Source organism: Mustelus asterias, chromosome 7 (genome assembly GCF_964213995.1).
Source record: "Mustelus asterias chromosome 7, sMusAst1.hap1.1, whole genome shotgun sequence".
NCBI lineage: Eukaryota > Metazoa > Chordata > Chondrichthyes > Carcharhiniformes > Triakidae > Mustelus > Mustelus asterias.
Genome location: NC_135807.1, coordinates 90,637,827 through 90,659,154, shown reverse-complemented (window position 1 = coordinate 90,659,154; position 21,328 = coordinate 90,637,827). Strand labels below are relative to the sequence as shown.

Below are 21,328 nucleotides of genomic sequence, written 5' to 3'. Positions count from 1 at the left end.
GTTGAGTATAGGGCTAACGGGAGGACTTTGAATAGTGTGGAGGAGCAGAGGGATCTAGGTGTATGTGTGCATAGATCCCTGAAAGTTGGGAATCAAGTAGATAAGGTTGTTAAGAAGGCATATGGTGTCTTGGCGTTTATTGGTAGGGGGATTGAATTTAGGAGTCGTAGCGTTATGTTGCAACTGTACACAACTCTGGTGCGGCCGCACTTGGAGTACTGTGTGCAGTTCTGGTCCCCACATTACAGGAAGGATGTGGAGGCTTTGGAGAGGGTGCAGAGGAGGTTTACCAGGATGTTGCCTGGTATGGAGGGGAGATCCTATGAGGAGAGGCTGAGGGATTTGGGATTGTTTTCGCTGGAAAGGCGGCGGCTAAGAGGGGATCTTATTGAAACATATAAGATGATTAGAGGTTTAGATAGGGTGGATAGTGATAGCCTTTTTCCTCTGATGGAGAAATCCAGCACGAGGGGGCATGGCTTTAAATTGAGGGGGGGTAGTTATAGAACCGATGTCAGGGGTAGGTTCTTTACCCAGAGGGTGGTGAGGGATTGGAATGCCCTGCCAGCATCAGTAGTAAATGCGCCTAGTTTGGGGGCGTTTAAGAGATCCGTAGATAGGTTCATGGACGAAAAGAAATTGGTTTAGGTTGGAGGGTCACAGTTTTTTTTTTTTAACTGGTCGGTGCAACATCGTGGGCCGAAGGGCCTGTTCTGCGCTGTAATGTTCTATGTTCTAAATGTCATCCTTAATAATGGATGCTTTGACTCGGTGTCCATTCCCCACCACCCACATTGCATCTGTGTGATAATTTTCTATATTGATGCTAATACATCAATGTGAGTTTGTATTCTTTTTCTTGTCCTCTTCACCTTTCCCCTCCTCATCCCCACCCCTCCTGTTTCCTTTCCCGTGCTTTATTCTCCAAATTCCCTCAACCTTCCCCTTCCCCTTGTTCCTTTTTGTTCTCGGCCATCAGATTCCATGGGAAGTGAATTAATTAAATGACTGTTGCAGAATATTTACATATTTAACTGGTCATGTGACTTTCAAAATGGTGAATTAACATTCCAAATGACAACATGAAAGTTTAATTGAACTTTCCCTCTTTTCTCTGCACAGCGTTTGGACATAATGAGTGCCCTGATCCTGGCATTCCCATTAATGGTCGGCGGTTTGGTGACAATTTTCAGTTAGGAAGCTCGGTATCTGTTCTCTGTGAAGAAGGATTCATCAAAACCCAAGGGACAGAAACCATAACATGTGTTTTGAAAGATGGAAAGGTCATGTGGAGTGGCCCCATTCCTAAATGTGAAGGTATGTGAAGTCAAAAGTCCTTGACAAACACCAATGTGCAGTAAATATGTATCAGGTGATGTTCCCCAGGGATCTGCACTGGGGCCGCAGCTGTGCCATATTGATGAATTACTTGGATGGAGGAAAGGAAAGTAAGGAGGGGAGTGTGTTGTGTAGATGTGAGAAGGAAGTTGCAAAGTGACATTGACTGAGCATAAGGCCAAAACTAGCCAGCAGCTCAAATTCAATATCGGGAAATGTTAGATCCACTTTCTGTTTAAGAAAGAGAAATTGCATATTTCTCGACGGTAAGGGGCTAGGAGCTGTGGAGGACAAGAAATTTAGGGACCTATATACAGAACTCGTTCAAAATCAGTGCACAGGTACAAAAGAAGTCATCAGCAAAGTTAATGGAATGTTGATGTTTATCTCCAGGAGGTTCGAATTCACAATTGAGGCAGTGATGTTTCAATTGTACAGAGCCTGAATTCGACTCTATCTGGAGTACTCTATTTGGTTTTAGACACTAAACTTCAGGATAGATGAATTGGCCTTCGAAGCATTGCAGTGCAGACTCAGATTTTAAAGATTAAATTATAAGCATGCGTTGCATTCCCTGGAGTGATGTTAAGGGAAATTGAATCAAGTTTTTTCCCCCATTTCTGATCTACAAGCTGGCTTTTGACAATATCATCCAAACATAGGGTGAAAATTTACCTCAGGTTGTGAGCTGTGACCTGGAGGGTGGCGGGGGTCAGGTGTGGTAAGATGTTGGGGAAACAAGGTGGGATATCTCCCAGATACAGTCAAACCACTGGGAAAGTTGTGCTGTGGCAGAAATGCAATGACTTGGCAATCTGCCAACTGGAGGTGGGCAGCTAATTTAGACAATTGAAGGCTGGGTTATAGGGCATATTCCTGGGCCACAGGGATTTTTCTGGCAGTGGAATGACCTCTCTGAAGCTTCCTGATGGTCAGGGTGGGGGTGGAGGGGGAGGAGGGAGGGGGGGTGGAGGGGGAGGAGGGAGGGGGGGTGTTGGTAAATGGGGATGCCATTTAAGGTAAAGGCTTCATGGTTCAAGAAGGGGGCCACCAAGGGGGTGAAGGTGGTCCTATGTCCCCAATGCTGCTGTAAGAGGGATTTCCTCTCTGTCTCAGGTGCCTGCCCACTTGACCCCAACAAAATAAGCAACTCTTTGCCACACCTGTAAGAGAACCTCAAAATGGAGGCACTCTCATACTTCTCCAGCAGCAGTGGCCATGTCTCTTGGTGGGGCTGCCTCGCCTGCAGAGCTGCCAGTGCTCTGATTTGCCAGTAGTGTGAAAGACCCGCTGATCATGAATTGGCTGCTACCCCTACCTGGGGGAAACTTGATTGGCTCATCCTGGCAATATTGTGGGGAATGTTTGGTCCCTTGTCTAAGTGTGCTACCTACCCGAAAAGCTGCCCAACATTGGTTTTGCTCAGTTGGCTGGACGGCTGGATTGTGATGCAAAGCGATGTCAACAGCGTAGATTCAATTCCTGTACAGGCTGAGGTTATTCATGAAGGCTCACCTTCTCAACCTTACCCCTCGCCTGAAGCATGATGATCCTCTTTAAACCACCACCAGTCACAGCCTGTGGTCATCTGGGACTGTGGCGTCTTTACTTTAACTTTAACTTTATTAAAGGCCAAGACAGAGACCTGCATGGGATTCCCCATCCCATTCAGCCGACCTGACCCACCCCCCGACACAACCAGGGCCAACCCCACACCAGCCCGACAAATTCCCTGAACCCCCACCAGCACCTGACTCTCTCACAATGTCCTAACCCTCCACTGTTGACCAACTCCCCCCTGCAAATACATGAACCCCTCACCACCACCCCCTGATTCAAAACCATGTTTGGTTTACTCTCCCCACCTTCTGATGTGCGAAACCCCACCTTCATGTCCCATTCACTGACCTTAGAAACTTACCTTTTTCCTTTCAATGGGACCTCAAACTCATCTGCTTTACCGAAGTTAGTGGCATAGAGGGTTTGTGTCCTCCTTCGCTCCCGCTCCTTTGACACTTCTTCACTGGAGCTGGGGACACACTTTGCTTCTGGAGTCTCATCTGGCCTGAATCAGAAGGTTGGGTGAGACAGGTGCTTTAGAAATATAGCACAGATAAGTTGGTAGGGGTGGCCAATAGCGAACCGCCTCCATGACCGGAAAACCCAGAATGGGGGTGGGGACTGGAAAATCCCTACCAGAGTACCAAACACTTGCTAAACAATCCTGATTTTGCCAAGAATTAGACCAAAAACCTACAAAAATTCGCACACATGGCCCTGTCCTTTGCAGATAGAAAGAGCACATTCATGCATTGTGTCTTTTTCAACTAAACAAATACTTGGGAGTCAGCCATTCCCTGGTTCATTCCCCAAGTCAATGCCTGTAACAATGAAAATCAGCACTCTCTTTTCATGTTGTTTCCTTTACTATTGATATAAACTTCAACTACATGTCTCTTTTTTTCAGCAAAATTTCATTGTCTTGCCATTGATTCCACCCCTCTCCCAGGGGACTGTCTGATGTTGAACCAAATTGTTCACAACTTGGTGTCCTATCCGATCCCAAGTTGGGCTTCCAAAAACATATTTCTGCCATTCGTAACACCACCCATTTCCACCTCCGTAACATCACCTGTCTCTGCCCCTTCAGTTCTTCTGCTGATAGAACCCTTATCCATGCCTCTAGACCTGACTCTTCCAATGCACTCCTGTCAGCTCCTAACTTTCTAAATCCTGTAAATCTGAGCTTATCCAAAGCTCTGTGGTCCATGAACTAACTTATACCTGTTCACCCATCATCCCTGAGTTTGCGAACATTCACTGGCTCTTCATAAAGAAATATCATTATTTTAAAATTCTCATAGATTAATTTAAACCCCCCTTATCTATGTAATCTCCTCCTGCCATATAACCCTCCAAGATATTTTCACACACCCAATTCTGACCACTTGTGAATCCCTAATTTTAATTGCACCATCCCATTGGTGACTGTATTTTCGATTGACGAGGACAAATCTCAAATTCCCTCCATGATCGTCTCTGTATCTCAAACTCATTTTCCCCTTTTTACAAGTCTTGTTAAAATGGTTCTCTTTATCTTTCCTGATATCTCTTTATGTGGTTTGATATTAAACTTTATTTGATAATGCTCGCATGAAATGCCTTTGGATGTTTTACCGCTTTAAACGAGTTGTAGATTCAGAGAAGCTCACTTTGCTGGGTGGAATGCATGATTCCAAAATTAGAGGTGGCCATTTAGAAATACCTGGAACTCACTCCACAAAAAAATGTGGATCCTCGGTGTACTGAGATCTTCAAGACTGAGATTGGTAGATTATTTTATAGATAAAGTTTGAAAGCAAAGGCGAATAAATAGTATTGCACTGCAGATCAGCCATAATCTAACTGGATTATGGTGTTCAATTGAGGGGTAGATTAGCCGATTCGTTATCTTAAAATCCTTTAAAAACTCTCTATTTCTCATTGTGGTAATACAACACTAACAGATACAAAACATTATGCCAAGTGTTCTGATTGAGGACATGTGATATTTTCAATTGGTTATTTTGAAATAGGGAAGTGCTAATCGCAATATTGTCATATTCATATGATTTATTTGATTATACAGATATGCATTCTGATTGGAATTAATGATGTGAACAGTGGGACACACAAACTGTTTCCACTCTTGTAATTTTGATATTCGAATGTCAATTTTATTTTTTTTTACTAATGGCTACCTTATATTTGGTAATGTTCAACATCTTTGTCGAGAAATTGGTGTGCATATGTTAAGGTGTAAATATATTCCTTTCTTTAGCTCCTTGTGGCGGCCATTTTTCTTCTCCTAATGGAGTAATCCTATCACCAGGCTGGCCTGGGTATTATAAAGACTCCCAGAATTGTGAGTGGGTGATTGAAGCTGAACCAGGACATTCAATCAAAATAACATTTGAAAGGTGATCTCGCAAGCTTTTCTTTCATATTTTGAAGTGTTTTTTGAACAAATTATTTGTGCTTCTGGGAATGGTTTAAATGGTACAACCTAGTTATTGTGGAAAGTGCTTAGTCTTGATATCTTGATAAAAATCTTAAATACATGTTTTTGGTACTGCATTTGCATCAGCATATAGAAATCAGTTTTTCCATTACTTCCTTATGAATTTATATGTTTCAAAAAGATAAAAGCAGAATTATAATGACTCAGTACTGTTTAGACATGAATGTTCTCCTGTTCACTAACAAAAGGACTTTTGTGTTGCTTTTCTCATTTTATGATGAATCAGCTATCCATGATCAAATTATTTCCTAAAACCTGATGGTTAATTTGTTTTCTATAGTTAGTTAACAATGCTGAGGTGTTATCTGATCAGAGATTGACTTGTAATTCTCCAGCAGTTAAACTTGCTTGATCATTTAGTATTGATTTGGAAATGCATTTAAATTTCTCTATCCATAGGTTTCAGACTGAAGTCAATTATGACGTTCTGGAAATTCACGATGGACCAAATCTTCTGTCCCCAATTCTTGGCTCTTTCAATGGCACACAAGTTCCTCAATTTCTCTTCAGCAGCACCAACTACCTTTACCTTCTCTTTACAACTGATAATAGTCGCTCCAACATTGGTTTCAAGATTCATTATGAGAGTAAGCACTGCTTGTCTTGTTGTAGAATCTTAATTGAGCTTTTGCATCATTTAGATTTGTTTAATCAGGGCTGAGCTTTTAATATTACAGTGATACAATAGGAACAGCCACTGTCTCGAGAACAAATGTTGTGAACATAATGAAACAAAATGTTCAGTTTTCAATCAGCAGTGTGCATTTTGTTTTTTTTGCAATTCTTTTAGGTTTCCCTTTCTATTTTTGCAGGTGTTACAGTAGATACATATTCCTGCATGGACCCTGGGATTCCAGTGAATGGCTATCGTTATGGGCAGGACTTCTCCATAGGTTCTACTGTAGCATTCAGCTGTGAATCTGGTTACACTATGAGCCATGAGGAGCCGCTGATGTGTGAGAAGAATCACTGGTGGAACCACCCATTACCTACTTGTGATGGTAAGGAACAATTTCCAGTCATCATAGCCTATAAATTGTCGTTTGTGTGTTGTTCAAGGACAAAGTCTGGGCTATTGAATGTTTTTTGGGAGGACCAAAGTCAATTTGCTCCACACCTGATGTTACTATTTTCAGTCTTCCGCCTGGTGGGCAAGCCAATGAAAGCAACGCCCTAATCTTGTTAATTTACTGTAAACTGCAAGATCAAATAAATATGCACCTGAGGTATCAGTGGGAAAGCAAAGACAGATATTCACCTTAGCAATGAGAAAACAGGCGACAAAGGATCAGTGAGCTGAAACATCGGGCTGAATTTTGGGCTGGGCATCAGGAATCCGATGTCAGGACCACTCTCTCTGCATCCTGACCCTGCATGTTTCATGTTTCAGTATTGCTGAATTTTACAAGAGATGCTCAATCGGCAGGTCGACTATGTGTTCACCATCCAATTGGGGATGGTGGGCAGTACATGGCTGTGGGGCAGCAATCAGAGGGACTGGAGGGAGGGCCAGCCAGCAGCCTTACCGAGAAAACTGAGCACTGTGCCGGCAGAGAGAGAGAGACTAAGAATGTGCCACAAGATGGAGGCAGTCCTCTCCTGGAGGAAACAATATGCTGTAAATAAAGGTCAGAATCATCTCAGGGATCAGTGCACAGCAGTAATCCCACCAAATGACAGCATCTGCCTGAGGACCTGCTGCATCAGAGCTTGCAGACTTCTGTCCGAGGGAGTGGAAAGGTCTTAGAACTCTTAGAAACCCTACAGCACAGAAAGAGGCCATTCGGCCCATCGAGTCTGCACCGACCACAATCCCACCCAGGCCCTACCCCCATATCCTTACATATCTACCCGCTAATCCCTTTAACCTACACATCCCAGGACACTAAGGGCAATTTTAGCATGGCCAATCAACCTAACCCGCACATCTTTGGACTGTGGGAGGAAACCGGAGTACCCGGAGGAAACCCACGCAGACACGAGGAGAATGTGCAAACTCCACACAGACAGTGACCCAAGCCGGGAATCGAACCCAGGTCCCTGGAGCTGTGGAGCAGCAGTGCTAACCACTGTGCTACTGTGCCGCCCGTATTCTGCTGTATTCTTTCCTCTTGTGAGGAGAGGAGCTGCACAAGTTGGTCCTTCAATGACCCAATGCATTGCACTGCTGCTAGAGGTGTTCCTGTCCCACACATCCAGCCAAGCCTTGAGAAAACAGCCTGTGGTGGGAACTTTCAGGCTGACAGACTTTTATTTTTAAAGACTTTCCACTTTCTCCACCAGCTCCAAATCCCCCATGAATTCTGCACATCTCTCCACAGATGCTGCAAGATCTGCTGAGTGTTTCAGCACTTCCTGTTTTTATTTCAGATTTTCAGCATCTGCAGTCTTTGGCTCTTGGGTTTACTTGCAAAATTGGGGATCACTAAATGGGGAGAGCCACGGGTTGCAAGCTTTGTTGGAAAGGATTAATAGAGAAGGAACATAATTGGCGATGCCATTTCCCACCCAAACTCTAGAAGCACCAAATGCACCAAGCATGGGAGGTGACGACTGAAAGCAGGCACCCTGCCCTGACCACCCCCCCCCCCCCCCCCCCCCCACTCCTCACGTCCCTGGACATCACCACCCTCCCAACCCCCATGCATCAATTGCTGCCCTGGCCGATCCCCACTCCCCACCCCCTCCCGATTACCGCCCTGGCAGACCTCTATCCCTGATTTGCAACCACCCCACCTCCGGCCAATCCCTGATGCAGATGACACCCCCCCCCCCCCCCAAGCTCCTCAGCCCCCTCGTCATACATGATTGTGACTGGTGAGCAGGTAAGTTCAAGTGAGCCTGGACGATTGCGTCCGGGACGCATTAATCATGTTTAAATTAGCGAATGAATATTTAAATCAGCCTCGCACCCTTCCCGGCAGAATGAGGCCGGTAGCATTGCAAGAGGCAAGAAACGGGGCATGAGCCCCCTGGTTTTTTTTTGTCTCTCACCTCATCTTACCAACTCACCTCGCCAATCGACCAGTGTGGCGAATGAGTAAGATCACCCCCTGGGTCTGTCGTACTTCACTGCTTGGCTTCAGTGGTAGTAGTCACTCCCGGAAGAGGCCTGTTCGCTCAGTTTTCAGAGAAGTCGATTCCCATTTCTTTATCTCTGCTAGCAGGATAGTGGAACCTTGGGTTTTAACAATGAAACTCCCCTCTGACCTGGACCAGATCTCCATGTCTGAATCCAATAATGCTGAAGCTTTAATCACTGAAGTGGAACTGAGTTAATGCTTGACAAGGTGTGATCTGGCTTGGTTTGTAAACTACTTTTTTTCCATTGTAGCTGAACCATACAGAACACTGAATATGATTAAAGTTGCTTAATTTAACCTCTATATGTGACCTGTTCAACAAAAATACACATAATTTCTCTGATTAAGGTAAAAATTTTCCTATTATAACCGACTGCTTCCTGACACAGCTGCTGAATGAGTACAACTGCAGAATTTAATGAGGGTGGTAGAGGGCTGATGTTTGGCACTGATCCAGTCTCCAGGAGCACCAAGGGAATCTAGTCACTTACGGAAACAGAAACCCTGATGCCCATGCTCCCAGCTCCAGGGGCGACATTTAATCTCTGCACTTAGAATCATAGAATCGCTGCAGTGCAGAAGGGGCCCATTCAGCCCATCGAGTCTGCACCGACAACAATCCCATCCAGGCCCTATTCCCGTTTTTATATTTACCCTGCTAATCACCTTGACACTAGGGTCAATTTCGCATGGCCAATCCACCCAACCCACACATCTTTGGACTGTGGGAGGAAACCGGAGCACCCGGAGAAAACCCACGCAGACACGGGGAGAATGTGCAAACTCCACACATACAATGACCCGAGGCTGGAATTGAACCCGGGTCCCTTGCGCTGTGAGGCATCAGTGCTAACCACTGTGCCACCCCATCCCACCCCAAGATGAGCTTAAATCTCACTGCCAGCGATTCAGAGGGATGAAAGGGCCGGGGTGTGGCTCTCATTGGAGCCTCCCCCTTCTTACTACTTGATCCTTCGATTACATAAAGGACCCCCCCTACTCGGCTGCAAACACCACAGAGTTTGCTACAGGCTCTCCCCACATGGCAAGTCCCCTGCGATGAGTTTCTGAGTTCCGATCTTACTGGCCCCTCGCCGGTAAGTGTCCTGAAACATGCTGCGGGACTGCAGAAAGCCCGTTTCCATACATTAGAACGTCATTAGCGAGTACTCTCTTCGGATATTGAGCCCACACAGAATTTCGGATTGGTGTCAGCATGACATCAAGTTGCCGCCATTTACAACAGGGTTACAGAAGCGTGAACTTGGCGCCTTCACCTCCGAGGAGAGTATTGGAAGTGAGCACTCAGACAGCCAGCACCCTCCACAGTATGCACTGCTCAGGGGGGACTGGAGATGTCTCGGGGGACACTTGGATAAGTTCAACTTGGGGTCTGGGGTGGAGGTCCCAGAATTGCCATTTTGGGGAGGGGGCTCGGAAGGGGTCACTTGCTGGTCTTCTCTCACCTTCGTGTTGAGACCTCCCTTGCTTTAAAGGGATTGTTAAGGCTGATATTCAGACAGCACTTCCCACGTCCTCCTTCCTGGGTTTCTGAAGGAGTGCCTTTCCTTTGTCGGGCTGGCAAGAGGGTGGCAAGGACATAGCGCTGCCATTCTCACAATCCACAGGGATGAGGCGCTGGGTGAGTGCACTGGTTCCCCCAAGATTGGTGGCATGAACAGGCAGCGTGGAGGCTCTGTGGGTTAACAAAGTGAAATGACTTGCAAAACATTCGGAACAAAATGGTGACCTGACTGCAACAGTGCCTATATTCACCTGAACCTAGAACTACTTGTCATCTTCAAAACTAAGGCGTAGCTCTTTTAAGACAGAGATGAGGAGAATTTATTTCTCTGAAGGTCGTGGGTCTCTGGAAGCAGAGTCTTTTAATATTTTTAAGGCAGAGCTAGCAAGGATCTTGATTAATGAGGGGGTGAAGTGTTATCGGGGATGGGAAGGAATGTGGGGTTGAGGTTGTAATCAGATCAACCATGATCTTACTGAATGGAGGAGCAAACTCGAGGGGTCGTGTGGCTTACTTCTGCTTCTAATTCATATGTTTTGTAAGTTCATATTCATATTCCTTAGGCATACTGACCTCCAAATTTACACTTGGTCACTTTGTGAATAATGAAGTGGAAACTGGCAGGATGGAGGGGTCTCACCCTCGCCTTTTCAGATCAGTGACCTTATTCGATACAAGGGAAGACTCTCTTTTTCATCAGAAATTGGCATATTCCATTCTCAGAGGCTGCGGCTGTTCTACTGATTTCAAAAAATGGATACGTAATATCACAACCAATGTATTGATTAGTTTGGCCAACCTGTGGCCAGACACCTTCCACCACCAACGCCCCCCCCAAGCCCCCAGAAAATAAAATTGATCATCCAAATCTAAATAGCTGAAAACTAGTTTTAAACCTTTGTAGCTACCATCTGGATAGATTAAATTCAGCTGAGGCAACATTGAACGGATGCATTTTGTTTACCTTAGTGCTTTTGTCATTCGTGATTTCGGGGGAAAAAAACATGGCAACTCTTTGACAAATAAAAATGCGACAACTATTGCATACAGATGAGAAAATTCAATAATATCGAAGGATTCTTGCCTTTTTCCAATGCCATAATCGGCAGTGAACTGAGTCAACCAACTTCAGCAGCTGTATTGACTAATAAGCTAATGTCTAACTTCAGAATAATTGAACTCATTGTATTTGACCGAGCCATCCTAATCCGTTAATCCATTTATCATCTTCCTACTTGATAGTAAATTTGAATACAAGATTCCAGAGGTACAAGTGCCACCTGCTTTGAGTCCAGCTGGGATTAATCATACATGCATGATGGTTGGAAGACATTACGATGTGGGGATGCCGGCGTTGGACTGGGGTAAACACAGTAAGAAGTTTAACAACACCAGGTTAAAGTCCAACAGGTTTATTTGGTAGCAAAAGCCACACAAGCTTTCGAGGCTCTAAGCCCCTTCTTCAGGTGAGTGGGAATTCTGTTCACAAACAGAATTTATAAAGACACAGACTCAATTTACATGAATAATAGTTGGAATGCGAATACTTACAAATAATCCAGTCTTTAAGAAACAAAACAATGGGAGTGGAGAGAGCATCAAGACAGGCTAAAAAGATGTGTATTGTCTCCAGACAAGACAGCCAGTGAAACTCTGCAGGTCCACGCAACTGTGGGAGTTACAAATATTGTGACATGAACCCAATATCCCGGTTGAGGCCGTCCTTGTGTGTGCGGAACTTGGCTATCAGTTTCTGCTCAGCGACTCTGCGCTGTTGTGTGTCGCGACGGCCGCCTTGGAGAACGCTTACCCGAATATCAGAGGCCGAATGCCCGTGACCGCTGAAGTGCTCCCCAACAGGAAGAGAACAGTCTTGCCTGGTGATTGTCGAGTGGTGTTCATTCATCCGTTGTCGCAGCGTCTGCATAGTTTCCCCAATGTACCATGCCTCGGGACATCCTTTCTTGCAGCGTATCAGGTAGACAACGTTGGCCGAGTTGCAAGAGTATGTACCGTGTACCTGGTGGATGGTGTTCTCACGTGAGATGACATGTTGAAGGCTCCGGAGGAGATGCCGTAGCTTCTCCGCTCTGGGGAAGTACTGGACGACGAAGGGTACTCTGTCCACTGTGTCCCGTGTTTGTCTTCTGAGGAGATCGGTGCGGTTTTTCGCTGTGGCGCGTCTCACGTGAGATGATGGCATCTGTGTCGATGATCCGGCACGTCTTGCAGAGGTTGCTGTGGCAGGGTTGTGTGGTGTCTTGGTCACTGTTCTCCTGAAGGCTGGGTAGTTTGCTGCGGACAATGGTCTGTTTGAGGTTGTGCGGTTGTTTGAAGGCAAGAAGTGGGGGTGTGGGGATGGCCTTGGCGAGATGTTCGTCTTCATCAATGACATGTTGAAGGCTCCGGAGGAGATGCCGTAGCTTCTCCGCTCCGGGGAAGTACTGGACGACGAAGGGTACTCTGTCCACTGTGTCCCGTGTTTGTCTTCTGAGGAGGTCGGTGCGGTTTTTCGCTGTGGCGCGTTGGAACTGTTGATCAATGAGTCTAGCGCCATATCCTGTTCTTATGAGAACAGGATCCTGTTCATAAGAACAGGATATGGCGCTAGACTCATTGATCAACAGTTCCAACGCGCCACAGCGAAAAACCGCACCGACCTCCTCAGAAGACAAACACGGGACACAGTGGACAGAGTACCCTTCGTCGTCCAGTACTTCCCCGGAGCGGAGAAGCTACGGCATCTCCTCCGGAGCCTTCAACATGTCATTGATGAAGACGAACATCTCGCCAAGGCCATCCCCACACCCCCACTTCTTGCCTTCAAACAACCGCACAACCTCAAACAGACCATTGTCCGCAGCAAACTACCCAGCCTTCAGGAGAACAGTGACCAAGACACCACACAACCCTGCCACAGCAACCTCTGCAAGACGTGCCGGATCATCGACACAGATGCCATCATCTCACGTGAGAACACCATCCACCAGGTACACGGTACATACTCTTGCAACTGGGCCAACGTTGTCTACCTGATACGCTGCAAGAAAGGATGTCCCGAGGCATGGTACATTGGGGAAACTATGCAGACGCTGCGACAACGGATGAATGAACACCGCTCGACAATCACCAGGCAAGACTGTTCTCTTCCTGTTGGGGAGCACTTCAGCGGTCACGGGCATTCGGCCTCTGATATTCGGGTAAGCGTTCTCCAAGGCGGCCGTCGCGACACACAACAGCGCAGAGTCGCTGAGCAGAAACTGATAGCCAAGTTCCGCACACACAAGGACGGCCTCAACCGGGATATTGGGTTCATGTCACAATATTTGTAACTCCCACAGTTGCGTGGACCTGCAGAGTTTCACTGGCTGTCTTGTCTGGAGACAATACACATCTTTTTAGCCTGTCTTGATGCTCTCTCCACTCCCATTGTTTTGTTTCTTAAAGACTGGATTAGTTATAAGTATTCGCATTCCAACCATTATTCATGTAAATTGAGTCTGTGTCTTTATAAATTCTGTTTGTGAACAGAATTCCCACTCACCTGAAGAAGGGGCTTAGAGCCTCGAAAGCTTGTGTGGCTTTTGCTACCAAATAAACCTGTTGGACTTTAACCTGGTGTTGTTAAACTTCTTACTGTGGAAGACATTACCACAGCCCAGTTCAGTGACCGTAATATTCCACTGAGCCCGAACAAAAATTAAATGTACGTTTTGAATAATCTGAACTGATGGGGACAGAATTAATGATGTTTTGATCTTACACATGAGCAGTAAAAGTTGGTTCCAAGATTAGAAGAGTAAATTTGGATTAGGAATAAACTTTTATGAATGTAGAACCATAGCGAACAGAAACAGGAAATGCAGCTGAGGCAACAAGAGGGAGGGGGGTGGGGGTTTGGATTTCTTTGGGGGTTATCCCACTGAACACATTTTAAAACTGTCTTGCCAGGTTTGCTATGGTTCATGTATCACATACAGTGGATAAATGTGAGAATCCCCATATAAATGCATCTGCAATATTTGGTAAAATTGATGCATTAAGTTATTTAGAGGAATGATATTATTTTGTAAATGTGATAAAATGGGTGCAAACATTGTCAAAAGTGGTTATCACTACTGCCGCCCTGCTCCAGGGACCCGAGTTCAATTTTGGCCTTGGGTAACTGTGTGGAGTCTGCATGTTCTCTCCCTGTCTACATGGGTTTCCTTCGGGTGCTCTGGTTTCCTCCCACAGTCCAAAGATGTGCAGGTAGGTGAATTGGCCATGCTAAATTGCCCGTTAGTGTCCCAAAATGTGTAGGTTAGATGGATGAGCCATGGGAAATATATGGGGTTACAGGGGATAGGGCAGGGGAGAGGGCCTGGATAAGACACTATCGGAGAGTTGGTGCAGACTTGATAGGCTGAATGCTCCCTTCTGCACTGTAGGGATTCTATGATCTCTGATTCTATGAGTATCCAGTTTTGACTCCAATCCACCTGTGGTAATGTTCTTATCTGTTTCGGAGATTGCAGGAGTTGAGGAACGTAAAGAAAGCCCAGGTGTTATTTTTTTCTCACCTTCAGACTCAGAGGGTTGGATGGTTCAATATTAATTTGTGCCTCTGCAGTCTTCAGTTGACACCCTGAGTTAAAATTGGCCCTTCTGCATTATGTTTAATGTATGTATGTTTTTGTGTCAAGGCAACAACATTTGAGCGCTGTACTCAAAATGTTAAATAAAACCAGAAAATGCTGGCAATGTTCAGCAGGTCTGGCAGCACCTGCAGAGAGAGAAATGGAGTAAATGGCATGGAAGTTTGCTCCCAGTGTAGGTGTGCAGTGTCAGAGAATCTCCCACTCTATTGCAACCCCCTGAGGGAAAAAGTGCCCTGAACGGCAGGGTCATCTTTCCAGGATAGTGGGTGTGGCATGGTGTTGGGCCCACTACCACCAAACTTGTATTGGAAGTGGACACACCGGCTGTTTAAACGGTTCACCTTGGTTGTCTGGTAATTTGTCCCAGTTTTTTTTAAATCATTAGGCCCTCTAGACCTCACCCCCTCCCATTCCGTAAACCAAGCCATGTCAGCACATGCTTGCCAACCATTCCCTTGACCCCTTCATTAACTTAGTGCCAACTCATGTCCCCCACCCATCACACTTTTCCCTTACAGCCTCCATGCCACCTCACCCAGTATCTACCATGGGCAGACCTCGGGAGCCATGCTGAGATTAAATAAATTACATTCTAAATACAACATTTAGTCCAACCTTCACAAGATGAAAACTCTGTCTTGATGGCCCATTCAGTAGATTTAAATCTGCTTGAGTACTTAGACCCTCATACAAACAAACATTGTATTTATAAGATCACATCACAGATAGCTAATTCTTGAGTAATGGTTATGAGCTCTCAATTAAATGGTGAACTTGCATTCCACCACTCTGATCATGATAGTTTAGAGAAAACAGTCAAACATTAATAATGCTATAATGATAGCTGTGGGATAATGTTGACAAACAACTGTTGAATCTGATTTATATACTTTTAAACTCTCACAGGCAAGTCATTTTCAACTTTTATAGGATTGACCTTTAAAATAAATTCACAACTTGGCAGTTCTACAGATATGAGGGGCAGAATTTTCCTGTCCCACCCGCCATGGGAATTGAGGGTGGGATACAGACCATGCAAAGGCCCATTGACTTCTGGCGGGATTTTCCAGATTTGGGACGAGCACGATCAGAAAATCCTGCCCCTAGTGTCCTTCATGAGCATGTACGACTTGCTCCAGTGATAATGGATTTTCACTCCCAAGGTAGGTATGCAGAAGGTGCAACCTATTTGAACTCAGCACCATGTTCAAGTGGCCCCGCTGAATTTGGGTTTCCCATGTGGAAGACATGCTTCCCACCCCTGATCTCTCCCCAGTGAAAATTGTTTCTGCTGGATATGGGGAAGCATCTCCATTCCGGGGTCCATCCATCATTTTGGATACATTGCGGTGTCTCTGTTATTCCACCAAATTTCAGGTCTATATGAACTGTGCTAATGGAGGAATAATGTTACAGATTCAGGTTACAATATGCTAGTTTATACTGAGTTCAGACCAATATGTCTGAATTGGCACCAAATTAGGTGCAGCTCTGAAGAAGTTTTTTTTTTAACCATGGACCCATAATTTGGATAAGTTAGTGTGGCAATGAATACCAGTTTTATTTCCATCAATGGCAGTATATTATTTGCTTGACAACTAATTGAATCATCAACCCTGATTTTGCCAGCACGGCCGCCACCATATCGGGGCGGGCAAGGTTTACAGAACGGCCTTCCCCATTGGCCTCGGGTGCAAGCTTACAAGCCTCGGGCAGCTGTGCTGGTAAAATCAGGGTCATCGAGTCATACAGTGTAGAAAAGCCCCTTCGGCTCATCGAGTCTGCACCAACAATAACTACTACTAAAGCATACCACTAAAGGGACGCTAATGCCATTTTCCTGCACTTGTCCCATATCCTTGAATGTTATGATATTTCAAGTGGTATCCAAATATTTTTTAAAGGTTGTAAGGTTCCTGGCCTCCACTGCATTCACAGGCAGTGCATTCCAGATTCCCACACCCTCTCGGTGATTTTTTTCCTGCCCCTCACCTCAAAACTACGCCCTCTCATGATTGACCCCTCAACCGAGGGGAACATGGGGATATATTAAAAGATTTTGAATGCAATATTTTATAATTTACTGAAAAAAAAGGATTACTATAACCCAATACAACTACCAAATGGTTCTGCATATTTAGAAGAAAACATTTTCTGCAATTTATGATTGTGTTACCTCATGGGTAGCGAACTGTGATTAAAAATGCTTGATTTTTGTGATAAACCTTATTTCAGGGGTATTACTAAAGCTGCACCTAGTTACGACCCTAAATGTATCTGGAAATATTTTCAAAGCGTTTCTTTTCTAAATAAAGCATTTGAAAGTGCTTCCCAATCATGCTTGTTCACAGCAAATTTTATGTTCAATGATGTGCAAATAATTTTGAGTGGACACTTGAGAAAAAACAATCTTCAAAACAAGAGCAATTTTGCTTGCAAGTTGTGTTTCCTTTGCTGATTGAACCTAAAGTGGAGACTCTGGTCATAAGTACATTTTAGCTGATCAAAATTCAAATTCTTCACACATTTCCTAGCCCAAGCCTTTTTATCATAAACACTTAGCCTTTATAAAATATGTCTCCAAAATCATGAGACACAAAACACTCATAGTTCGCTCAATGTGGGCCAGAATTCTCCGACCTCACCTGCAGCTGGGATTCTCCGGTCCCACTGCTGTGAATTGAGATTTGGCTGAGCGCCAAGTTCTCCATTCTCGCTGGCAGCGGGGCGTGCAAAACCAGAGAATTCGGAGAAAAAAAAGGCTTGCATGTATATAGTGCCTGGCACTTCCTCAGGATATTCCGAAGTACTTTACAGCAAATAAAGTATTTGCGGAGAAGAGCCAAATTAGAGACCACTGATGTATGAAAGTCATCAAGAAATTAAATAAGGAATTCAGAATGTGGTTCTTAACCAGAGATTGATGTGAATGAGGAACATGCTATCATGGGAAGTGGTTGAGGCAAATAATTAATTTAGGTTCATTTAAGGGGAGGATAGATAAGCATATGAGGGAGAGGGAAATATGGAGTTATGCTCGAAGAGAAGATGATGAAGCATGAGAGGAGGCATTAATGGAACATAAATGCAGGCATAGACTGGTTGAGCCAAGCAGTCCGTTTCTGTGTTGTGTATGCTATGTAATCTACATATTATGAACAATAGAATTATTTATTTGAACAATGGACACAAATTGGTTGCAGCATCCAATATCCAAATTGCACTTCTGTTTATTGTCCTGTTTGTCAAATTAGAACTGTCAGCTTGATTCAAGTTGGCAGCATTTTCATGTGTGTGCCAAAAAATCATGGGTTTAAGACCCACCCTAGGATTTGAGCGCATTATTTAGGCTGATATTTCAGTGAAGTACTCTGTTGGTGATATTTTTTCGAAACTAAAGCCTATCTTCCTGATCAGTTAGACATGGAAGATCCCATTGTTGTCTCATTTCCCTTGGTATCCTGGACAATATTTACCCTTCAACCCACGCCGCTAAAAAAATCAACTGGGTATTTAAATTATCAGTGTTTGAACACCCTTCTGTTTTCAGACTTGTTCCTGCATTTGCCTATATTACAACAGTAACTGCACATCAAAAGGTAACGTGCTGTAAATTGCTTTAGGAGCGCCTGAGGGTGTGAATGGTGCTGCATGATTGCAAGTTTTTTTCCCCTTTCTGACTTATTGATTAAGTTGTTAAAAAGAATGTTGGAGGCATTGATGTTGGGATATTCTGTTGACGTAAATGAGCCTTGTAATTGATACCTTCCTTTATTACCTTTTATTGCTTTTCTGATGTCTTGGAGGTTCTGTTCTTATTTAAGGCTCTGTTCCCAAAGACTTTGCTAACTCGTGTTTGCAAGTGCTCCATTTGGAAATTATGCCGGGTGCCTTGGCTACATAGCAGCTAATATCGTTGTGCTTTTTAGGACTGGAAATCCGGAGGCAGATAGAAATCTCTCTGAGTGATTTTTAGGCAATTCAGATATACTTGAATTTGGTTCCTAATTTGTAAAATAAGAATGCAATAATCAACTATCAAAGTTTACTCAAACCTCTACTTTACTCACTGTCGACATTGTTACTGGACATTTATTTTATATTTTAGACTTTTCAATTTTTTTTTCTCCCAACCGTGTTTCTCTTTCTACCTTAGAGTCTTTAGAAAAGATCATTTTAATGTCTGCACTGATACTTTCCTAAAAATATAAAAACAAAATTAATTCTTGAAATATAATCTTGGTTCATAGTAACATATTGATGACCAATTATTTTTACAGTTTTGCGATTCACATCAAAACAGTTTGAAATGAAAACCAAAAGTAAACATGAAGAAATGATCATAAATAGGCATAATCAAGCAGAGAAAATATTTTATATCAATGAACATATTCAAACTATCAATACAAACATAGAAACTAGAAGCAGGAATAGGCCATCGGCCCTTCAAGCCTGCTCGCCATTCATTTTGATCATGGCTGATCACCAAATTCAATATCCTTATTTCTCCCCCCCATATCCCTTGATCCTTTTAGTCCCAAGAGCTATATCTAATTTCATCTTGAAATCAGACATTTTCCTCAACTACATTGTGTGGTAGTGAATTCCACACATTAACCACCCTGTGGGTGAATAAATTTCTCCTCACCTCGGTTGTAAAAGGTTTACCCCTTATCCTCAAACTATGGCCCCTAGTTCTGGACTCCCCCATCATTGGGAACATTCTTTCTGAATCTACCCTGTCTAAACCTGTTACTCTTCTAAACTCCAGTGAATATAATCCTAACCGACTTCGTCTCTTCTCAAATGACAGACCTGCCATCCCAGGAATTAGTCTGGTAAACCTTTGCTGTACTCCCTCTATAGCAAGGACATCTTTCCTCAGATAAGGACACCAAAAGTGCACACAATACTCCAGGTGTGGCCTCACCAATGCCCTGTACAATTGCAGCAAAACATCCCTATCCCTATAGTCAAATCCTCTTGCTGTGAAGGCCAACATACCATTTGCCTTCTTTACTGCCTGTTGTACCTGCGCGCTTACTTTCAGCTCACCCTCCCACCCAATTTAGTATCATCTGCAAGTTTGGAGACAATACGTTCAGTTTCCTCTTCCAAATCAGTAATATACAATGTGAACAGTTGGGGTCCTAGCACAAATCCCAGCGGAACCTCACTAGTCATTGACTGCAAATCAGTTACTAATCACTGACTGCCAACACTTTGTTTCCTATCTCCGAACCAGCTTTCTATCTATCTCAAGACATTACCTGCAATCCCATGCGCTTTAACTTTACATAGTAGACTGTTATGTGAGACCTTGTCGAAAGCCTTCTGAAAGTCTAAATAAACCACATCCACTGGTTCTCCTCAATCAACTCTACTAGTTACATCCTCAAAGAATTTCAACAGATTCGTCAAGCATGATTTCCCTTTTGTAAATACGTGCTGACTTTGTCTGACTATACCACTGCCTTCCAAATGCCAAGTTATGAAATCCTTGATCATGGACTCTAGCAACTTCCCCAGTACCGACGTTAGGCTCACTGGTCTATAGTTCCCTGTTTTCTCTCTACCTCCCTTTTTGAATAGCCGGCTTACATTAGCTACCCTCCAATTTGTAGAGATTATTCCGGAGTCCAAAGAATTTTAGAAAATAACCACCAGTGGATGTACTATTTCCAAGGCCACTCCCTTAAGTACTCTGGGATGAAGATTATCAGGATCAGGAGATTTATCCACCTTCAATCCCATCAATTTCCCCAAAACCATTTCTCCATTAATGCTGATTTCCTGCAGCTCCTCACTAAATAGTCCACTCTTTACTACATTTTTTTTCAATTTTTTGAAGAAGACAGTATATTTCCTCTGTGTGGATTTAGAGATATGTATTCCACCAATTATTTTAGCTCTCAGTTTTTCCTATGCCAGAACATGAAATTAGCATTGTGAGGTATGCATAATTTTCCATTTGGTAGTATTGTTTAGGTTCTTAATCATGACAAGTGGGTTGTGATAATAGTCACAGTACTATTTACTTTAATTATTTACAGTTCAGAACAAATCTTCAGTAATTTTGATGATGAATCATCATCCAAGAGATTTTCTAATTTAAATTCCAAGATCATTTTGCCAATGTGAAAACACCAATAATTGAGTCCTGAATTCATCTTGAATCACAAACACTGAATGCTCACAGAAGCTTGATCACTCTGAGTGTTTTGCAAAGCAAATTCCCATTTAGTAACATATTTTGTCATGTTCTTTTGTCTTGGGAATAATTACTGCAATGTTTTCAGCAGCATATGGCTGAAACAGGAATGCAGTGAATCTCCAGTCTGAGCAAGGGAGGTTATATCATCCAATTTAAGCTCTGGCGAATGATTAAATAATGGACAAAGCGGTGGTAGAAAACTAAGAACTCTTAAGTTTTTATTTTCATTATTTAACACTCATGGTCAGGTTTTGCCATCTCAATCCTGGACAACCCACATCTGCACATTCCATCAGCCTGTCTGTTGTCTTAAAGTTTACCTCATTGTTCGCAGTACTTTCAAGTTTTATGCCATTTTAAAATGGTGCCCTGCAAGTCCAAGGTCATTAATTTATATGAAGAAAAGCAGTGGTTCTAACGCCGATTCTCAAGGAACCCCACAACATGCCTTCCTCCATTCTGGAAAAT

General features: G+C 43.8%; 1 protein-coding gene across 1 annotated transcript in view; it reads left to right on the top strand.

Moving 5' to 3' along the window:
• csmd3b (CUB and Sushi multiple domains 3b) overlaps positions 1 to 21,328 on the top strand; it is a 1,683,329-nt gene that overhangs the window by 1,227,176 nt on the left and 434,825 nt on the right. Inside the window, exons 15-18 of the mRNA XM_078215503.1 lie at positions 1,123 to 1,317; positions 5,159 to 5,297; positions 5,798 to 5,985; positions 6,211 to 6,399. Coding sequence (XP_078071629.1) covers positions 1,123 to 1,317; positions 5,159 to 5,297; positions 5,798 to 5,985; positions 6,211 to 6,399 — 711 coding nt within the window. The remainder of the gene's footprint in view (positions 1 to 1,122; positions 1,318 to 5,158; positions 5,298 to 5,797; positions 5,986 to 6,210; positions 6,400 to 21,328) is intronic.